The following is a 22,181-nucleotide window of genomic DNA, read 5'->3' as shown; positions in this document are numbered from 1 at the left end:
CCTTACAGTTGATTTCATACTACTTAGTTTCCACCACCATAACCACAGATTCACTGTATTTTATTGGGAGTTTATGACATAGAGAGGTTAGAAGAGGAATTTTCAATGTCTCTGAGGAGAGGAATTGATTTGAATTTAGTCTGACTGATTCCATCACTTATAGCGTCACCTTTCACTGCAGCTACAGACATAAATCTGTTGTCTTGCGGCTTTGCATTTCCAGAGAACGGCTATTTTAGTCACTTCTTTGAAAACTAGCTTTAGCTCAAATGCACAGCTAACAGTTAATGAGCACATATTCTGCGTCGGAGTAAGATTTTTACTTTCACTAGGCCCTGTTAATGAATAAATATGCTTTGGCCTTAACTATTTATTTTATTTTATTTCTGTAGTTTTCACATTAACTTTACAGAACTTAATATAAATGCGAAACATTAGAGTCATCAAGCCGGGGCTACAAATAAACATCATTTCAGCTAAACTAAAACCTCCTTTAACATAGTTAACTGTTGGTCTGATCATCAAAGATATTTGGAATATGTGATTAAAATAAAACAAGGTAATCATTTCAGAAAAAGAAGAAAAAACTAAAATATTTTTTACAATTTAGCTCCTTGGTGTGTTTAAGAAAAAGTCGCTTTCCATGTCATGAGTTTCTTTTATTATTCCTATCCAGTCTTCAGTAGTTGATGTCTTTTTACTACATTCTAGCAATATTTGGAATAAATATACATCTTTCTTTTTAATTCACATGGTAGATTGGCCAAGTAAATTACACTGAAATCAAGTGGTAGTTGAACCTGTAGTTGATTTTATTTATGGCTATCAGAGTAATGGGCACCTAACATGTCTGCGTCCCTTTTTAAGCTATATTGTTTCTTCTTCCTGTTGGTTTATCTCATGAAATGTTTCTGTTTGCAATGGGGCGACATGTTAAAACCTTCTTAATACTGTAGCGTGTCGCTGCTTTTTCCAAGTGATTCATCCTGTTTTCTGTCCCTCCCTCCAGGTGGACGACTCCGTTGAGGCTTTAGACGCAGCTGCCGTGGAGGCGGCTCTATCTCTCTGCGAGGAAGCGGTTTCCGAAGGCCACACCCTCCCCGGGCCGTGGGAGACCCAGGAGCTGAAGCCTTCAGAACCCCCCGTCCAGCAGGAGCATCAGGATGTTCCCAGCATGCTGACCCCGTCCTCCAGCAGCAATCAGGAGACACAGAACCAGCCGGACGTTAAAAGAGAAGAACAGTTCAAGGGGAGCGGGGAAGGCGCCGAGGTGGCGGGAAGCGACGTCACCTCCTCGGTCGCTTCCGACGACGGCGCGGCTGGGTGTGAAGTGGCAGAGGAGGGGGCTGCAGTGAAGGAGGCTGCAGACGCTGCGGTGAAGAGTGAAGGAGAGGACTGGAGCCAGACTGAGGCCAACCCTCCATGTCTCGGTGGGGGGGGGACACACACCTGCTCATTCATGCACAGAAATAATCCTTATTTTGTCTCTAATTCTTTCTATTCTTGTTCAGACTCAGAGGACAGTTCTGTGTCAGGGAAAGAGTCCAAGGTAACCAGGAAGAAACCGACACCTGCTGGACAGCCATTCATCATGGAGGAAAGTTTGACTCCCTTTGCTTTCTGTCAACTTCAGGAGGTGAAGGAAGAGGAGGGGGGCAGTGAGGCTGACCCCGATGAAGGGATGGAGCTGAAGGAGGACTGCGGGGAGGGGGACGGTCCCTACCTGTCTGAGGTGGAGCGGGCCGCCAGCGAGAGCGAAGACGGCTACGGTCCGCCCTCCCAGCGCTACACCGTGGATTCACTGGCCAGCAGCCCGGCCTCCTCCTCCCAGCTGTAGGTTCCTGGTTTAATTTAAAATAATTTTAAATTATGTTTGATGTTTAAAGCAGCTTTATGCTTTTTTAGATTAAACTAACTGCTGCAAACACAGTGAACCACATGGCCTCTCTCTCTAATCTTCTCTTCCATGTGAATCAGCTCCACATGTGGAGAGGACCAGGAGGCCGTCCAGGCGCAGAAGATCTGGAAGAAAGCCATCATGCTTGTGTGGAGAGCTGCAGCCAATCACAGGTGCTGCTTCTTGGAAAGCATAAAAACATAATCTCTCTTCGCTGCTCATCATACGCCTCCGTTATCTCCCAGATAGTAAGATTATTCAATCCCTATTTCTAAAATATTCCCACAATCACAGGTACGCCAGCGTCTTCCTGCAGCCTGTGTCAGACGATATCGCCCCCGGTTACCACAGCATTGTGCACAGGTAAGAAAACACAAACGCACACATTGTAACATGCAGTGTTTAAAAAAAAACAAGCTTAAGAATATACTTATGCAGTTTGCCACAATTAGAAACAACAAATATGTGGCTGGAGACATTCTGCTTAGATGAGACCAATTTTAAGCTTTCTATCCTTCAATAATTTGGTTGGAAGAGGAAAACTAGCACTAGACGCCATCCTGTATGCAACATCCCAACATTGGGCATTGTGCATCATGTGTGGATGCTTTTCTTCGGCACGGAGGAGGAAGATAAACAGGACTTAAATGCAAAGCAATGGAGAAAGAAACCTGTTAGAGGATGACCAGGGTTCACCTTCCAGCAGTGCAGCTAACCTCAGTAATCAGTCGGCCTCATTGGAAGGTGCTGTACATTAGAAAATGAAAAGTATACTGTTACAGCATAAAGGCGACTTAAATATATTAAATAATTAAAATAAGATAAGATAAGATAAAAAAAAAATATTGAGAAAGGAAAGTTGGACTGAAAGCGAATAAGCTTTAGAAAGTTCAGTCAAAGGCTGCTCTAAAGAAGTAATTCAATTAAAAGCTATTTGAGGTTTCAGTGATTTTAGTTTTCTGGGAGTTTATTCCATTTAGTGAATCATAGGAACTAAAAGCTGCTTCTCCATGTTTAGTTCTAGGTTTGCAAAGTAGATTTTATCCACAAAATCTAATTATTGATGGTCTGGCTGTTGATCCACTGACAGCAAGTATCTAATGTAGTTTGGAGCTAAGCCTTTGAGGGATTAATAGACCAACATACGTGTTTTAAAGTTTATTCTCTGGAATACGTGGAGCCAGTGGAAGGACTTTAGAACTGGGCTGATGTGTTCTACTTTTGGCTCTAGTGAGGATGCAGGCAGCAGCATTCTGGATCAACTGCAGCTGTGTGGTCCACTTTAAGGCAGAGCTGTGAAAAACACTGCTGCTCTGCTAAAGATGAACAAAGCAGGAATTAGTTTTCCGAGGTCCTGCTGAGACATTGGTCCTCCATCCTGAAGATGTTCCTCAGGTGATGGAGGAACTTTATGAGCCTTTGAAGATTCAGGTCTGAGTTCATCACTACACCCAGATTTGATGCCTGATTGCTGCTTTCTAACTGGATTAACTGGAGCTCTGTGCTAACTTTTAAACTGACTTAGTAAAAAAAAAAAACATTGCTTTACTCCTGTTTTGATTCACCTGAAGAACATTCTGTCTCATCCATGCGTTGATTTCTTCTCTGAATTAACCCAGAGCTGGAATGAGTTCATAGTGACGTGGAGACACAGTGATGTACAGCTGGGTGTCGTCAGCATAGTGACGCTGACTTACGTTATTCCTTATTAAGATCTGAGTTAGGGAGAGCATGTAGATATCAGCTAGGAGGGGCCCTAAGATGGATCCTTGGGGAACGCCATGGGGGATTTTTGTGGCCCCGATGCAAACGTGCTTCAAGTAGGATTTAATCCAGTTCAGTTTAGCGCCAGAAAGGCTGAGCCAGTTTTACAGGCTAATAAAATGTAGTTAGATGCACTAATCAGATATAATATTCAGGGTTCCCACGGGTCCTTAAAAAGTCTTAAAAGGCATTGAATTCCTCAAAATAAAACTATGGCCTTAATTGGTATTAAAATGTCTTAAATCAGTCTTTTGTAGGTCTTATTTTTTAAAACATCATAAATAGGATTTTTTTTTTACTATTTATTTTTATAATTTAAATGAAACATTAAAATTGAAAACATTTTTTTTTATAAAAAAAAAATAAAAAAAAATAACAGCTCGCCATTACTGGTTCTGTCCTGATAGCGGAACCAATTAAAGTGTTGTTGCAGCCGGGACATTTGGGAGATGCGCCATTTACTTTTTGTCTGGAAAATATGAGCAAGTGTAAATGTAACCAAAATTGGTTATCCAGCCAAGAGTTTTCTCCATGGCTAAAACCAGAGAAAAAAAACCAAGCTCAGAACGATGGGAATTAAGGCAGTGGAGTCGCACATGCGAAACACCAAACACAAAGCGTCAAAATGGAGTTACAGAGAAACAGCCGGTATTTCTCAGTTTTGTTCCACCCTTGTCTCTGCAGCGCCTCCACTTATCACCAAATCAAACATACTAAGAAAACGATACAAAGAAAAATAGCTGCAAAAAACGCTTAGCACTGGTTATGTTGTGACTTTAAAACTGATTTGTTTTGTTCCCTTCTAAAACAAAGTTTGTGAATTCAGTTAAATAGTTGTTAAAATATATCTGTCATTGGTGTGTTTTTAGCTTTCTTCCTGTATGGGAAGCTTTTCAAAATTTGAAACATTAGTGCAGTGGTTTATGTTAAAATAAACCTTTGGGTTAAGTTGTCGCAAGCAGGCTTTTCTTGTGAATTTGGTCTTAAATTTTTATTTCAAGTGGCATTAAAAAGTCTTGAATTTAACTTTCCTTATGCTGTAGGAACCCTTATATTATTGGCATTGTTCCAGAAAATCCTGAATCACTGTTAAGCCAGTTCACCTAAATTGTGCTAAAATACCAAGGAACTTTGTACTCAGATGAGATGGGTAGCTTAAGAGAAAAATAAATAAACATTTATGATCCCTAGTTTACATGACTCAAAATTCTATAATTAGGATTAAAAACACAAAAAAGTAAGTGGAATTGGAAGGTCTACATTTTTTAAACCATTAAAGTCAAAATTTGTTTTGTTTGGACTTATTTGTCTGATCTTATACTGATTCGAAGTTACCTTTTACTATATAAATGTGTACAATTATACAAAAAATAATATATATATATATATATATATATATATATATATATATATATATATATATATATATAGCAAACAGAGCTCTTGTGTCTGAAAGATATCACACTGAAAAAAAAATAGAGGTTGACAGAACTTAAATTTTCTAGGCAACGTGATGCATTTGGTTTTTTGAGTTTTCCTTACTTAAATTTACTGTGGTTGAGTTTACAAAGATTTTTGAGTTCTGCCAACTTAGGTTTTTGGAGTGTTACATAGAAATTTTGAGTTCTACCAACTTAGGTTTTTGAGTTTCACCCTTAAGTTCTGAGTTCTATCAACTTTGTTTTATGAGTTTGACATATAGATTTTGAGTTCTACAAACTCAGATTTTGTAGTGTTATCTGCAAGTTGAGTTCTATCAACTCAGTTTTTTTAGTCCAACCAATCGTCTTCACTACCAATCATTCAACACACAAAAAATTATGTTAATACAACATTTTTATTGCTTGAAGTCAAACATTGTATCAATAGATACAGTATAAAACCATGTTCAAGAACATAATCTTAACTGCACAGATCAAAGTAACCTGACACTGGACCAGAATGTTCTAGATTCGTAAGAAGGAGTGATGATGAGGGAAAAAACAGTAAGACACCGATTTAGTAAGAGGAAAACACACAGGTAATTTTTTGTGAAGTAAGTGTATTAACATATATGAAAAAATAACAGTTTTACAAATTTGGACGGCCTTCAGTTTGATTTTTTCAATTGTAGTCTCTTTAAATTGGGTGCACCCTTTAAAAAAAATAAAATGAAATAAAATGTCTTGTTTCCCAACGGAAAAAGAAAAAGGTTTTCCCTTTTTATCTCTGAGTTTTTCTTTTTAGTCCTACCACTCCGACAGGACGATGAATGCAAGAAAAGAAAGTCCTCTTCAGTCCAAATCCTCTTCTTCAGTCCAAATCCAGATGTTCGCACGGTTGGCTCACCATCTCCATTTAAGGAGAGAATCCAGAATCCAGGGTATCCAAAAACCCTGCCTGCATAGCACAACAGGGCTTAGTTAAATCCATTCACTTCTTGTTCTTAACTGTACAGTTTATATCTCTCCAAGTATGATAAATTTCAGTGTGTAATGTAACTTTTCTAACTCATTACGAATTAACTGCTGCATTACAGGGTTAACATATAAAATGTTAATGTCACTGTTTTTCTTTTAAAGCAAATAAAATCATGAAAGCAAAAAATCCACATGTAAATAATTATAAAACCACTTACAGTTAAACAGTAAATATCCACATCGGATTAAGAAAGTAAAATAATGTAGTCTTGTAATATTCTGTGCCTGAGTGCAACAACACTGCACTACATAAAACAGTTTAGAAATTTCATAAGTTATTACACTCAACTTAATGTCTCTTTTCATTTGTACAATGAAAATAACAGGCACTCTTTTCTCTAGCATAAACACTCACCCACACATGCGCGACATAAACACGCACGCGCACACGCGCACTATAAACACGCACGCGCACGCGCGCGGCTTTTCCTTTCATCAGAACGTGAAAAACATGTGAACTCATGCTTCAACTCGGTGGCAATACACCACAAGGGAATATTAACTCACGGAGCTAACCGCTAACTGTCTGTACTTTGCAGCACTCACCGGGAAAAGAAAAGATTCAGAAAACTGGTAAGGTCCCAGGGTCGTTCCTCCGTGGTTCTCCAGATGCATAAAAGGACAATGTCCGCCAGTCTTCTCAAACGCGAGGGAAAAAGGCTGTGCACTTGAAGAAAGGGATAGGAAACCCCGTACCGTAGTGGGCGTGTCCATGAACATAAGCAGTGCGCATGCCCATGAGTTTACAGTTGAGGGAACTCAAAAAATCTTGCATAGGCGATTTAAAACTCCTTGTTAAACCAACTTCTGAGAATTTGAGTTGGGCAAACATGTATTTATTTGTTAGATGTCAAATTTATATTTCTGAGTTGGATTACAATACAATTGTGTGTTAGAACAACAATTGCCATTTACTTTTTTAACAGTGCAGGATCAGAGGTGGAAATGTGGATGTGTGCATCCCTGGTTTTGATGGAGGTTTTTCATTTATTAGAATGTCTTAGTCAAAGGCCGTACATACATCCAATTGAGAATCTACAGGAAAGGATATTTTACAAAAAAATAATAAAAGATGGAGGAAAAAAATCCAATCTTTAGACATGCCAATGTGTTAGAGCCATACGTCAAAAAGGCTGCAACCAAAGCTGGTTCTTCATTACCTTGTAAGCAAGATGAAATGTCGTGAGATTGGTGAATTCAAAACCTATTGAAAAAGCAGATAAAGCCAGGAGCCAGCAGAGGCATTTGTCTGGATAGAGAAATGTTTCAGACCAATGAAATGCGGTAATGTGTATGACGTTGATGCTTCAACCAACCAAAGGCTAAAGGCTGGAGCAAAACAAACATGGCTGTGCCTGTTTCAGCTGGAATACTCTCCATTTATTTTTGAAAAACAAGCAAAAGCACATGTTCATTGCCTTCATGGAACAGAAAGATGTTTGTATGTTCCTCCCAAACAGATTTGGTTGGAGTTTAATCCATCGGTTAACTCCATGAAAAAAAATCAAGAATGTGATACAGCTCAGATTCAATTCAATTCAGTTTATTTATATAGCGCCAATTCACAACAAGTCATCTCAACACTTCACAATTCAACCAGATCATACAGTCGGATTGATTCAAAGTTTTCTGTCTAAGGAAAACCAGTTGATTGCATCAACACATCGACTCAAACGAAACTAAGCATGCTTGTAACGACAGTGGAGAGAAAAAAACTCCCTTTTAGCATGAAGAAACCTCCAGCAGAACCAGGCTCAGTGTGAGCGGCCATCTGCTGAGGCCGACTGGAGTTCAAGGAGACAGAAGCAGAGATAGATAAAGAAACAGATACAAAAGGCATCTGCCAACCAGCTCCACAGGCGGCCCCATACAGGAAACAACCAATCAGGCAGACAAGCTCTGAGCTAGCTCGCATGTCAGAGGATGGAGATAGCACATCCAGTTAGTCACAGCCAGAGAAACAGGACTACACTGGAAAACAGGCAGATCTTGAACATCTATAAACAAAGATGTTGATGGCAGCAACACAGCTGATATTTCTCTCCGCGATGGAGTCACGGCCAAACAGGAACAGACCAGATGAAGCTACTAGATGCTGCTTTTGATTGGCTAAACACCTGACATGGGAGGCAGGTGCCCAATCAGCTACTGGAGGATTTCCAAATCGATGTGTGTAGAATTCAGAATGACTTAAATGTATCAATCTGGCTCATGCCAGGTTAGGTTTTTAACGTTTTCGTTTTTCAGACATATTTGAAACCTTGAATTTAACCTGTGTTTTATTAGTCACCTTAAATCCCACTGAAATCCCACAAAGTTTCTTTTATTTTATCCTATATTTTCATGAATGATCATGTATAGTGTTGCATAAATACATCTGGTTCTAAAGGTGGTCCTTTCTGCCTGCTACAGACCCATGGACCTGTCAGCCATCAAGAAGAACATTGAGTCCGGCGTGATCCGCACCACAGCTGAGTTCCAGCGAGATATCATGTTGATGTTCCAGAACGCCATCATGTACAACTCCTCAGACCACGACGTCTACCACATGGCGCTGGAGATGCAGCGAGACGTCCTGGAGCACGTCCAGCAGTTCCTGGCCACCCAGCTCATCATGCAGACCTCGGAGAGCGCCATCTCTGCTAAGAGCCTCCGCGGCAGGGAGGGAAACCGGAAACCAGGGGAGGCGGCTGAGAAGGTGGGGGTCATGACTGTACGCGTATAAAGTTATTAAATGTCTGATCAATAAAGGTGAAAACCTTTCTATTTTAGTGGATCTGCATGCTTCATGAAACACACATTTGTAGCTGTCGCCTGTTTGTCTCATTGGCAAAATAATTACCGTAAAAAAAAACGCTTCCTCCCATCTGTGGGTAAAACTTGAGGGGAAGCCGATCAGAGGGAGAGTTTACCTCCTCTGACGAGCAGGAAGGGGTTTTAATTTAAATGTAAAACATCACTTATGAGCGATTTTCTGGTTGTTCTTTGCTCCAGACAAAGATCAAATGTTCCATTAAGTTTCTGTATACCGGTCTCATATTTCTGAGCATGACGCTGTGACTCATGAAGAGACTTTTACCTTTAGTATCAGTAAAATACATTTAAAGCACTTTTAAAGCTAATAGTATATTTCTGTAAAAAGTATTAGCTGAAATATTGCTTGTTGCTTTCCTGGACCAACAGCATCTTTTATTTTTTTCTTTTGTGAGACAGATTCAGTGTAAATAATTATCTTCAGTCTCTGGGTAAGTCCTTATGACACAACCGGGACATGTGAAAGAAATCCTGACCAAGATGAGGGTAGAAAAAAACCAACCCTCAGCATCAGTGAAAACTGACTCTATGTTGATCACTATGTTGATCATGCTGGTGCAGTAATAGTCCTTATATTTTATGGAGTTGATCTATGATGACCGATCTGTGCTTCTTTCATCATCCACCTCTATTTATTCTAATAGTACACCCAGTGGTGGTTGTTGCATGGATGGCGCCCTGGGCGAGCCGCCTTCATTCTGCCCAGCAACGCAACCAAACAGACGCCCACTCCCCTGTTCCAACCTTTCTGCTAAAAAAAGATATATTTTTTATAGATACATACAGATTATATACAGCTAAAAATATTGCTCCAATATCTATAATCACTAATTGATTAAACATTTTTTATAGAGATCCTCCTTTTTTAAGCTTTTCTGATCACTATAGGTGATCACACCTGATACGACTTTACGCAAGGTGGCTACGTAGGTTCGACTGAGATAGACCCCACGGCTATTTTAGACGGTCTACGCAGCAATTCAGCTGTAATTTTATGGGTCACAGGAAGAGAGATGCAGGTCTTGGAGTTGCACAGAGCATACATAGCAAGCAGGACACTTTTGCAAAAAGAATCAGTAATACATAAAAAATAGAACACTTTACCCAGGATAGGAGTTCAGGAGGGCAGAGAACAGATAAAGATAGCTCAGTTTATCACTCTCCTTGAAAAAGAAGAAAAACTTTAGGAGGACAAAGTAAACCTAAAATTGGGATCGTCTTTGAACCTCACAAAAAGCCCCCGGAAATAACGAGAGCAGACAGAGCAGCTAAGCACGGCGTATCTCTCTCGCCTTTTTATGAAAAAATTAAAGAAAACTTGGATAAAATTCCCAAATCTCTCTCTGAGAATCACCTCTCTGTTCAGTCAACATATAACCCTCCCCACTGCGTTTATTGCCGCGTTTTTCTTTTCTGTAGACGTAGATCGCATGTTTTTAATATAGACGAATAAGCATTCTCTGTCTGTTCTGGTTAGAGATGCTGCACAGACTCGTTAAATGGGGCTTTGCTTCATAGAATGAGGCAGTGTTTTTTTTTTTATATAACTTTTCATAATGTGTCCAAGTCAAATGTGGGAAATAGTTTTAATTTGTGTTTAGCACAGAGACATAAGTGAAAAGAGCGCTCACCCTGCCTTGTCAGAGCCTCTCTATATGTAGCCAGTGTGACATGGAAAAAAATCAGATCGGAGAATAAAAAGTGGTACGCAACCTTTACTCTCCTTTGCTTTTACTGAAGGAGTCAGACAAATACTAAATACAGCTTTTATGTTTCCATAGGTTGTAAAATGTGGTGATTTAGAAACATGGCAGTTTTTAGAGGCCGTTATTTAATAATCTTCAGAGCGAGGGAGTGGGGGGGGGGAATGGTTTCAGTCTTCAGAGGAAGGAATTGGAAGAAAAGAGAGAAGCACTGATCTGAGCTCATTCTAAGTCCAGAAAAGCATTTACATATACTTTGAATATACTGTGTTTTACATACGGAATAAGAGTTTCATTACTCTTATTCCTAACTCTTATCTGTGGTGTTTTGGGAGCGTCTTTTAGTCGGAGCAAAGCAGCTGGGTTCTATAAAAAGCTGCAGGTTTAATCCCCACAGACTCCCACTCTGGGTCCCTGAGCATGACCCCTAATATTCGCTCTCCGCTCCGTCTGGGCGAAGGGTTAAATGCAGAACACTGGTTATTTTGGAATATTTAATTGCAATGACATATAACCATTATTATTTAATATTAAAGATAAACATTTGATTTAAAATCAGAAAATAATTAAGGCGCTTGATTAAGCAACTAACAGGGGGTAGATAAAAAGGGCTTTTTGTTTGGTTGTAGTTTTTCTAAGCTCTCTATCATGCCGCCCTGGGCAGAATGCTATAACCCCCCGGTGCAGATCTTTCTTTTTCCCCCTCTACATGCAGACTGAGCAGAAAGTGAAAGCTTAGCAGCAACATGTTGTTTTTCCTTCCTGATGCACATCGCCGTCCCACATGCTGCACCAGAACCAGCTGATCCCAGTCCTGCATGTTTAGCTGCTCATCTTCCCTCCATCAGTCTGACTGCATGCTGGTGTAACTGCAAAATGAAACTTTTTTTATGATGATCTCATGCATGTTAATCTGTTATAAATACAGAGGTCTGTCATTAGGGTCCCTTCTGCTCTTCTCTTAAAGTTTGGAGCTTTATTGGTTAGAAATCTGGCTGTGTTCTGCTTGTCTCTTCTGTTTGGAAATATCAAATCTAAACGTGTCCACGTTTCCCTGATGTTTTGTGGGTGTCTGTGTTCGTCATCTGATGAGGTCCAGTAACCTCCTTCCTCGGCGTCTCGTTTGATTCTGACTCTAATGAAACTTGCTCTCTCACACTCGTGTGTCTTTGCTTTCTCTTTTTTTTCCCTCCGATGTTTGTCCTTCTACAGGACAGTGTCCCAATGGCCTCTCCTGCTTTCCTTCTCTCTCTCTTTGTAAGTATTCAGGTTCTTCCCTCAGATCTCACCAGAACCAGGTCTAAGCCCAATGATCACTCACTCTGTCTGTGTCTCTTTTCTTCTTCTGCTGACATTAAGGCTACGTAAACAGACGGAAGCGCTTCAGCTTCTTCATCCAGTCCCTGAAATGTTTCCCATTTTTGTCAGGTTATAACTAAAAACGTTTTATTTGGATTCTTTGTGACAGAGCAGCACATGGTGCATAGTAGTAAACCAGTTCTGGATGCATCATTCTTAAAGCTTTAGCAAGGAGTCTTCTTTGTCTCCACCAGATTTTCTCAAAGAAAGAGGAAAATCGTTCCAGATTCTTCTTTGCAAAACAGCTAAAGCTGAGTTAGATTGGATACGTCTGAGATGTGGACTTTGACTAGGCCACTCTAACATGTTTCTGCTGCTGGATAGTCAACCTCCCAGCATTGGATTTGCATGGCTCTAACAAGCTTTCCACCTGAATTAGTTTTTATTCATTCCCCCAGGGGTTCCCAAAGTAATGTGACGGGACCCCCTGGGGGGTCGCATGACACAGAGCAGGTGGTCGGGAGAACGTTTTTACTATCATTGGAATGTGATCATATACAATGTATCATGAAATAGATAAATAAGAATGTCTCTTTAAACAATAAGTACATGAAGATGTAACATTTATTAATTCAAATATTAAAAATACAATTGTAATTTTACAGTAACAGAATAATTAAGAGAGGATGGATGGATTTAGATCATTTTTATGTGATTTAAAAGATTAGTTTTTTTTTTTAAATGATTGTTCCGTATTTTCCGGACTATAGAGCGTACCTCACTATAAGCTGTGCGCACAAATAAAAAAAAAAAAAATGGAAACGAACATATTTATGCCACACCGGGCTATAAGCCACTGATATCTACTGAACTGTCTCCCACCAAACCTATAGGGGGAGCTCTACATAAAGCCCCTGGAGTAGAGAAGAAGAAGAATGCTAGCTTCTGTTAGCTTGTTAGCTCACAGCAGTAAGAGCTTTTACTGAAAGCTGGCGCGTCGTCAGCTCTTTATTTCAGCTCTGCAGGAGTTGAGCCCAGTGTCTTCGTTGGTTCAGCAGCTTTAATGCTGCAAATAAATGTCAAAATGTGTGAATTAGGAACATTTGTTCCCCGTCATGCCTGCTGCTAGCATGTTCTTGTCCTAACTGAAAATTAGCCCTTTATTCTTTCATTTCCAACTTTGACCTCCCCTTCTAGCGGAAAAATCCACAGAAAAGCTGCACCTTCTTATAAGTCGCATGGTTTAAAACGTGGGGGAAATTATCGGCTTATATTCCAGAAAATACGGTAGTATAATCACTTTATATGAATAATTGAATACAGGGTGAATTAATTATGTATTTTTAAGGGATTGCTGCTCTGTTGCCTTGTTAAATTTGGGGTCACAGTCTAAAATGTTTCGGATCCTTTCCAATAAACCATGACCAGCTTCTCTGTACCTGATGGATAAAAGCATCTGTACAGCATAATGCTGCCACTACCGTTGTAGTGGCGATTGTTTGTCAAACCAATACCAGGCTCCTACATTTATAGAAAGTGGACCACCCACATTTCTTCCTGTTTTACATAATAAAGAAAGAAAAAATTATAAAACAACAAAAAATAAATACACAAAATTCAACAATTAACCTATAAATAAAGTCTGTAAATAATACAAAAAATATATAAGTTTAGAAATTAACACAATTCAAATGGATAAAGAAATACAGAATAAATAGCTCCAACAACCGTGTTTTGTGTCCTTCGACCAAGATTTCTTGGAAAGAAACTGCAGATTAGACTTTTTATGGCGTTCTTTTTATATTTTTTGGAGTGCATACTTTCTTCTCCGTCGTCTATGCTGTTTGAAATGCATTTTTAGAACATTTGCTGCTTTAAACGTCTGCATGTGTTTCTTCTTCTGAGGGCTTCACAGAACAGCCCGGTCAAAGCTGACTATGCAACCATGTGAAAATCTTTTATATATTATTCTCTCCACTATAAAACACACCTCTTTGTGTAGCTCTGTCACATTACAGCTGGAGTCTGACTAAATGTGGAAACATTGAGGGGATCTGAGCTGTCTTCACAGAATCATCCCGATGTCGTTTCAGTTATTGTTTCAGTCAGACATATTAGAGTCGACATGACTGTTTTCCAGTTTGTTTTGGGTTTCTATTTTCAGCATGATTGCCTTTTGTTTTGCTTGATGGGGAAACATTCGGGCCACCTGTCACGGTGTTGCAGCTCCAAACATCGGGGCTCATAGGTCACCCATCAACTCGGAGCACGCTTCAGGTTCTGTTGTCACATCACACTATCCTGTAACCTTTCGTGGCCCAAACTTCGGTTACTGGATCCATGCTGGTTTCCCATTCTTCTGTTGCTCCTCTCTGCATGTTCTTATTCCATTTCTTTTTATTGTTTTTTTTTATTTTTATGATTTTCTATCTTTTCCTTCTTCAGTCATCCGTATGCCTCTGATTTATCCTTCATGTGGGGAGGAGTCCCTCTGAGGTGTTTTCTCTGCTGAGCCCAATCATATAACGATGCCTCTGACCTTAGTGAAACCTATCTGTGTGTCCCGCTGCAGGATGGAGGCACCAGGGGTCGCCGTAGCGCCATGGAGGCTGACCTCAAAATGAAGAAGTAAACAAGACGAAGCAGAGGTTGAACTCGTTACCTGCTGGTCGCTAAGGATGCTTTCTGGAAATGGCAGATGTCTCTACAGCCTGGTTCTCTCTGAAGGGGCTACATCTCTGTTCATTAATAAGCAGCTCTTTAAATTAGACCCCCAGTGCACTTCACGCCATCGCATAGTCTCACTTAACTGCTAAAGGTAGTGAGTAGTCACTCCCATTGGATGAAAGTGAATGAACACTTTTATAAGGAGAACATTTACACCAGCAGTTTGTTTGGGATCAATAATGGAAGGTGGAATAAGACCCGTCTGCGGGGTTGGATCATGTTCATCATTTATACGTTTGTTCGTCTGAGTCTGGATGCGTCCAGTCAGAAGTGGACGTCCCATAAGCTCTGCATGTTGGACTGATGGGTCATGTTAAAGCAGAATTCATTGGAGGTTTTGTTTTATCGCCTCCCGGTATTCTGATCTGTGTGCAAACAGGAGCATGGTTCAGCTTCTTAAAGTGGGATCACCTTTAACTGACCTCCACTTCATAAGAAGCACCTACATCAGACTAATTTTTTAATTTTCTATTAAGTCTTTAGCTGCAGAAGTGGGCTTCAGTTTTAGAAGACAGCTTTGAAATCACTACATTTTCCATAAATGGACTCCTCTTGATTGCTGACGTCATTAAGCTCCTTCCAGCCTAATGTACTGTGAATGGAGAGGGTGCTAAAACAGTGGGTTTAGTTTAAGAAAGAGGGGGTCACAGTTTGTTATTGCTGGAACTAAAATGTTCACTTAGGAAGTTACGTGTGTGTGTGAGCCCTTTGTAAATGGAATAAAAACATGCTGGTGTTACGTGTTAGAGAGTACAAAGTGGAGTTTTGTACATGAGAAGGCTCATTAGTGAGGGTAGATGAGACTTGTATGTTTTTGGTGTACATTTGTTAAATAAAAGATTTGATTAAAATGTAAAAATGGGTCAGTGATTAATTTACTAATAAGATTTACTTGGTTGAAAGGTTTTCTATAAAAAAAACAAAGCATGAAGCTACAGAGCTATGTACATATATTTGTTGGTTTGAAGCAGAGTTTAAATGTTCTGGCCTGTAGGACAGATTAAAAAAAAATCCCAATTCTGAAATTAACAATTTCCAAAGATTGTTTCAAAAAAATAACCTCTCACCACCCATACGCACTTGTTTACTCTTGAAAATAAACAGCGATACATAAGCTGGCTGATTATCAGTATGGGCTTAAATGTTCACTATTCATTAGTGATATTACAGGGAGAGAAGAAATGACCAAGTTTGATCTTTTGATGGAAATATTGGACTCAGTTTCACAAAATAGCTAATTGCAGTTTAAGGTGCTAGTTCTAGAGATTTAAATTAGGACAGTTTATTTTATTGCAAGCTTTTTTCCATCCAGCAGCCATGCAATGCATGTATTATTGCTTCCTTTTTTTAAATCCATTTAGTTTGATTTGTTACTGAATGCATAAATTGAATAGTTTAAGCAATATCTCCTCTAGGAAAAACGGCAGTTCATTGGTTAGACTTGTCAACTAATTTGGTAAATACATTTTCCAAACATCATGGAAACTGCAATCCATTCACATCTGATCCAAAAGAATCCAAATCAGGGGTCTGCAACCTTTGGACCCTCTACAATGGCCTTTAGTGAAACCAACTGCTGGTTCTGAATGCCATTCTTAAATGTTTAGCAGTTGCATTTATTTTTCCATTTGTCACCCAAATGAAAAATGTTTAGATCAGCATTTATCACTTTTACAAACTCCAAAAACAGCTTTTTCTGCTCTTTTGTCTTGACCTTATTTAAAAACTAAAGATGCAAATAAACAGCTTAAAGTAGATTTTCTGTTTCAGATATTCAAGTTATTTAAAGACCATGTAGGATTTGTGGCTCTTAGATTTGCATTTAGCAGGACTCTAAACTGATTTAAAAGGTTGCAGATGGCTGGTCGATCATTTGTCACCAAGGGGTGAAATTACTTTAAGTTTTTAAAGAGACTGATGTCCAGACAAGACTTTATAGCAAGGAATTTATTATGCAGTTCAAGTTTCATAAATAAAAATGACAAAAACAAAAACAGTACTCTGGTAGTGAGGCCAGCTCAGTCCTGATCAAGTCAAACAGTGTCAGACAAGCAGCTGTGCAAAAATACTCTGGAACAGAGTGAAAAACAAAAGCTTTAGGTTGAGGACCTGCTCAAGATGTACAATAGTAAAAAAAAAAAAAATCAAAAGACTAAATCACATTGCAGTGTTTCCAACTCTACATTCACAACTGACATGAAATGGGTCTAGAGTCTATGGGCCCCTAGCTGAAGCCATGGGGCCCCTAGCTGAAGCCATGGGGCCCCTAGCTGAGGTCATGGATCACAGGACTGGCTGAGGAGTAGAGCTTCCTCTTCACCAGCCGGTACTCCGGCCTCAGCTTCAGCACCTTCCCGGAGTCAAAGATGCTCCACCCGTCCTCCTTCTCCACCTTGAACACCACAGAGAGCTCAAAGGTGGGGGTGACAGCCGGGTCCGGCACCACGCTCCCCGCAGCCTTCAGTCCGTCTTTGCTCTCCACGTAAAGCCTGATGGAAGCGCCTCGGAGCCCGCAGGGCTCATCGGCGGAGGAGCGCAGGATGTGCTGTCCGACCCTGCTGATCATGTTGCGGGGCAGCAGCAGCGCCTGGCAGCGGAGGACGGACTGCTTGGCTTCCGTCAGACAGCTCTCCATCTGCCGGGTCAGGTCCTGGTGGAGGAGCCGCTCTTCATCCTCCAGATTTGAAACTGAGGAGGAGGAGAAAGGTCAGAGGTCACAATCACATTGGGTCATTTGATCCTAACGGTTATTTAATGAACTTCCGGCAGGTTACTTACAGGGCCAGCCTCCTTCTCTCTCATCCCAGCTCTCGACGCTTCCCCGCCGGGCCGAACTGGACACCCGGTCCGAGGCTTTGTGCTGGAAGAAGTACTTCCCAATCATCTCCGCCACACTTTCCTCCTCCGTCATGAGCGACACTCCGTGTCCAAAAGGCATAGCGGCGATATAGACCATCCTGGCTGTGATATGTGAAGCTCCCGTTTCTCCTCCGGCTGTTTTCTCGATGTTTCCTCCATATAGTAAAAACGAGTGGATAGAAAACCGGCAGAGTGGAGAGATTTTATAGAGAAGGGGCGGGGCTTCACCTTACATCAGCCAGGAGGGGCGGGGCTTAGAGCAATAAGTCCAGAAACTTCCTGATTTGAGGATCACGCAACCATCCTGCCGATTGCAAACAGCTGAGAGCTGTCACGTCCTTTCAATACTATGGAAGGCAACCGTGTTAAAGCATTACATCAGCAAGAATACTCAAATTATAATAAAATAAATAAAATAGTATAAAGTGAAGGCAACCGTGTTAAAGCATTACATCAGCAAGAATACTCAAATTATAATAAAATAAATAAAATAGTATAAAGTGAAGGCAACCGTGTTAAAGCATTACATCAGCAAGAATACTCAAATTATAATAAAATAAATAAAATAGTATAAAGTGAAGGCAACCGTGTTAAAGCATTACATCAGCAAGAATACTCAAATTATAATAAAATAAATAAAATAGTATAAAGTGAAGGCAACCGTGTTAAAGCATTACATCAGCAAGAATACTCAAATTATAATAAAAATAAATAAAATAGTATAAAGTGAAGGCAACCGTGTTAAAGCATTACATCAGCAAGAATACTCAAATTATAATAAAATAAATAAAATAGTATAAAGTGAAGGCAACCGTGTTAAAGCATTACATCAGCAAGAATACTCAAATTATAATAAAATAAATAAAATAGTATAAAGTGAAGGCAACCGTGTTAAAGCATTACATCAGCAAGAATACTCAAATTATAATAAAATAGTATAAAGTGAAGGCAACCGTGTTAAAGCATTACATCAGCAAGAATACTCAAATTATAATAAAATAAATAAAATAGTATAAAGTGAAGGCAACCGTGTTAAAGCATTACATCAGCAAGAATGCTCAAATTATAATAAAATAAATAAAATAGTATAAAGTGAAGGCAACCGTGTTAAAGCATTACATCAGAAAGAATACTCAAATTATAATAAAATAAATAAAATAGTATAAAGTGAAGGCAACCGTGTTAAAGCATTACATCAGCAAGAATACTCAAATTATAATAAAAATAAATAAAATAGTATAAAGTGAAGGCAACCGTGTTAAAGCATTACATCAGCAAGAATACTCAAATTATAATAAAATAAATAAAATAGTATAAAGTGAAGGCAACCGTGTTAAAGCATTACATCAGCAAGAATACTCACATTATAATAAAATAAATAAAATAGTATAAAGTGAAGGCAACCGTGTTAAAGCATTACATCAGCAAGAATACTCAAATTATAATAAAATAAATAAAATAGTATAAAGTGAAGGCAACCGTGTTAAAGCATTACATCAGCAAGAATACTCAAATTATAATAAAATAAATAAAATAGTATAAAGTGAAGGCAACCGTGTTAAAGCATTACATCAGCAAGAATACTCAAATTATAATAAAATAAATAAAATAGTATAAAGTGAAGGCAACCGTGTTAAAGCATTACATCAGCAAGAATACTCAAATTATAATAAAATAGTATAAAGTGAAGGCAACTGTGTTAAAGCATTACATCAGCAAGAATACTCAAATTATAATAAAATAAATAAAATAGTATAAAGTGAAGGCAACCGTGTTAAAGCATTACATCAGCAAGAATGCTCAAATTATAATAAAAATAAATAAAATAGTATAAAGTGAAGGCAACCGTGTTAAAGCATTACATCAGCAAGAATACTCAAATTATAATAAAATAAATAAAATAGTATAAAGTGAAGGCAACCGTGTTAAAGCATTACATCAGCAAGAATACTCAAATTATAATAAAAATAAATAAAATAGTATAAAGTGAAGGCAAAGGTGTTAAAGCATTACATCAGCAAGAATACTCAAATTATAATAAAATAAATAAAATAGTATAAAGTGAAGGCAACCGTGTTAAAGCATTACATCAGCAAGAATACTCAAATTATAATAAAAATAAATAAAATAGTATAAAGTGAAGGCAACCGTGTTAAAGCATTACATCAGCAAGAATACTCAAATTATAATAAAAATAAATAAAATAGTATAAAGTGAAGGCAACCGTGTTAAAGCATTACATCAGCAAGAATACTCAAATAAAATAAAAATAAATAAAATAGTATAAAGTGAAGGCAACCGTGTTAAAGCATTACATCAGCAAGAATACTCAAATTATAATAAAAATAAATAAAATAGTATAAAGTGAAGGCAACCGTGTTAAAGCATTACATCAGCAAGAATACTCAAATTATAATAAAATAAATAAAATAGTTTAAAGTGAAGGCAACCGTGTTAAAGCATTACATCAGCAAGAATACTCAAATAAAATAAAATAAATAAAATAGTAAGTGAAGCACATTTGTTGAATGCAGAACCACCCATCAAAGAAATCATGTTAGATAAATTAATACAAGAGTATAAGGGCCATTGAAAAAGCTAAAAAAAAACAGAAATTCAATAAACAAAAGTCTGCTAATTAATCTGAATTCGACTAATTCTGATTTTAATCTCAGAATTATTCTTATAGAATTATGATTACCTCATATTCCTATTTAAATGAAGTGAAAATCCAGGGTTTTGGCAATAGAGTTCTAATTTTACCTTTAATTCTGAGATCAAAGGTTACATTTTAAGTCAGAATTCAATAGCCTTTTTTTGGTCAATTTTTAATGGCTTTCATCCTCTTCCATAGTGATACAGCTCGAGTTCATATTTGGGGGAAAATCCATATGAGAACTGATATTCATTTAAAATTTGGCAGTATTTGACAACATCTTCCCATCAGTTTAATTGTTTAAGACTGAACTATTTCAATCATGTTGTCACCCTGAAACATAAAGCATATAAATACGAATAATCCAAAATGAAATAACTTATCTCTATACTAGGTTTTGTTAGTTAAACCTTCTGGGAGAGTTAAAATGCTGAAAATAAAAGCTATATTAGAATTTTTGTTGGATGCATCCCAAAAAGGGGGTCTGGGGAGTAAATTTTTCAAAAGCAGATTTTTTCCAAAACAGGCTAAATGAAAAAATGAATATTGTAATGCGGAAACTGTTTGTATTTCCATCCTTATGTTAACTCTATGCTATGTGGTATGTTTAATGTTTAATTACTCTTGCACAACACCCTCATGTTTTCACCTGGTTTGTACACTCTGTAATCTTACCTGCTATGTTCTTTTTTTGTGACAACCTAAATAGACATTTAAAAAAATAAAAGAATGAAGGAAAAAAAAGGAAAGTTTAGATAATTTTAAATACTTTTTCTGCAAAAATAGATTTTAAATTACATTTATTTTTATAACTAAAGTGTGTTGAAAACCAGAAGAAAAACTGCTGTCAAACTGATTGTCAGGATTACTCTGTTCCGTTTGAATCAACCCAAAATTATAAGATAAAGTTAACCAAAAGTATTCCAGTTTGAATCAATGAGACACATTATAATAATCACCCAGAGCTCTCCCCTTTCTTATGGTGAATATTTCTTGGCCGTTTGTATGTGGGATGCAATATAACTGCAGGCATTACGTAGCGTTTATTTTCCCCTAAAATGAAACAAAGTGACAAAGTATCTCTGTTGGAAATGTACCAGCCTGTGAGTCACAGAGAGAAGATGCTAAAACTCATCCCTCTGCAGACGTTTAAGTGTTAAAAGAGAAGCTGATCACCACAGTGATTCAGGGTCAGACTTCCCCTTCTCTGCAAAAATTCATCTAAAAATAATCTTCAAATAGGTGTATTTGTCCTTAAATTATGATCATTTGATATTATGAACTTGAACTAAGCAAGCACATTTTTTTTCTTATTATACATGTGAATAATATTAATTCATTGAAAAATTATCTTACCAATCCGTGCAAATTAAGGGAAAATATATGTATTTTAAGGAAAATTGGCTTACTTATTATCCAACCCTTGTATTTTCATTATTAATAAAATATGTCTTCATATACATTTTTATCTTGTTATTAAAATGGGAACAATAGTTCATAAAGTTGGATAGTTAAAGAAATAAAGGAGAAATCGTCCAACAATGGTGTAGTTTTGTGTCTTTCTTTTATTTTTTTGTCTTATTAAAATCACTATGCAATTTGGGTAATTTTACATGAATGAGCTTATAATGCTTTATAACAGCTGAAATCGAACTTTGAACATTTTTGAGAAGTAGGTCAAGCTAAATGAGGGATGTCGGCATCTTTGACGTCTGGTCACAGATTATCTATTACCTCTATGTCTGAACTTTGACTCGGCTATTTTAGCACATGGATTTGCTCCGGTCTCGAATATCTTGCAGGTTTTTCTCGCTAAGTTTTCCCCGTATTTAGCCCCAGCCATTTTTCCACCAACCCTGACCGGCTTTCCTGTCCCCACAACAAGCTGAGGCCGCCACCATGTTCCACCATGCTTTCTCAGGGGAGATTATGAAGCCAGTTGGTTAAACAGATTTTATTTAGGATGAACTAATCTGTTATCTTAAAACAGTGTATAATACATG

The 22,181-nt window shown here is 38.1% G+C and overlaps 2 protein-coding genes across 3 annotated transcripts in view; one reads left to right on the top strand and one right to left on the bottom strand.

Annotated features, from left to right (window-relative positions):
- The window catches only part of brd8b (bromodomain containing 8b), a 28,844-nt gene extending 13,322 nt beyond the window's left edge, over positions 1-15,522 (top strand). The window contains exons 12-19 of one of the 2 annotated variants that reach the window (XM_038277644.1): positions 1,010-1,430; positions 1,512-1,549; positions 1,634-1,833; positions 1,978-2,070; positions 2,192-2,260; positions 8,533-8,818; positions 11,850-11,894; positions 14,509-15,522. In XM_038277644.1, coding sequence (XP_038133572.1) covers positions 1,010-1,430; positions 1,512-1,549; positions 1,634-1,833; positions 1,978-2,070; positions 2,192-2,260; positions 8,533-8,818; positions 11,850-11,894; positions 14,509-14,568 — 1,212 coding nt within the window. In that variant the 3' untranslated portion in view covers positions 14,569-15,522. The remainder of the gene's footprint in view (positions 1-1,009; positions 1,431-1,511; positions 1,550-1,633; positions 1,834-1,977; positions 2,071-2,191; positions 2,261-8,532; positions 8,819-11,849; positions 11,895-14,508) is intronic. The other variant, XM_038277645.1, reaches the window with a different exon arrangement.
- Positions 15,523-16,595: 1,073 nt separating this feature from the next.
- si:ch211-39i2.2 (uncharacterized protein LOC449866 homolog) lies at positions 16,596-17,712 on the bottom strand. Its single transcript, XM_038277646.1, has 2 exons — positions 17,442-17,712; positions 16,596-17,351 (listed from the first exon to the last, which is right to left on the bottom strand). Exons 1-2 carry the CDS (start codon positions 17,617-17,619, stop codon positions 16,930-16,932), a joined length of 600 nt encoding a protein of 199 aa, XP_038133574.1. The 5' UTR covers positions 17,620-17,712; the 3' UTR covers positions 16,596-16,929.
- Between the last annotated feature and the right edge of the window lie 4,469 nt (positions 17,713-22,181).

Source organism: Cyprinodon tularosa, unplaced genomic scaffold, assembly GCF_016077235.1.
Source record: "Cyprinodon tularosa strain WSP-4 unplaced genomic scaffold, ASM1607723v1 ctg133, whole genome shotgun sequence".
NCBI lineage: Eukaryota > Metazoa > Chordata > Actinopteri > Cyprinodontiformes > Cyprinodontidae > Cyprinodon > Cyprinodon tularosa.
Note: the sequence above shows the minus strand (reverse complement) of the source record. Positions and strands in the feature narration are given on the sequence as shown.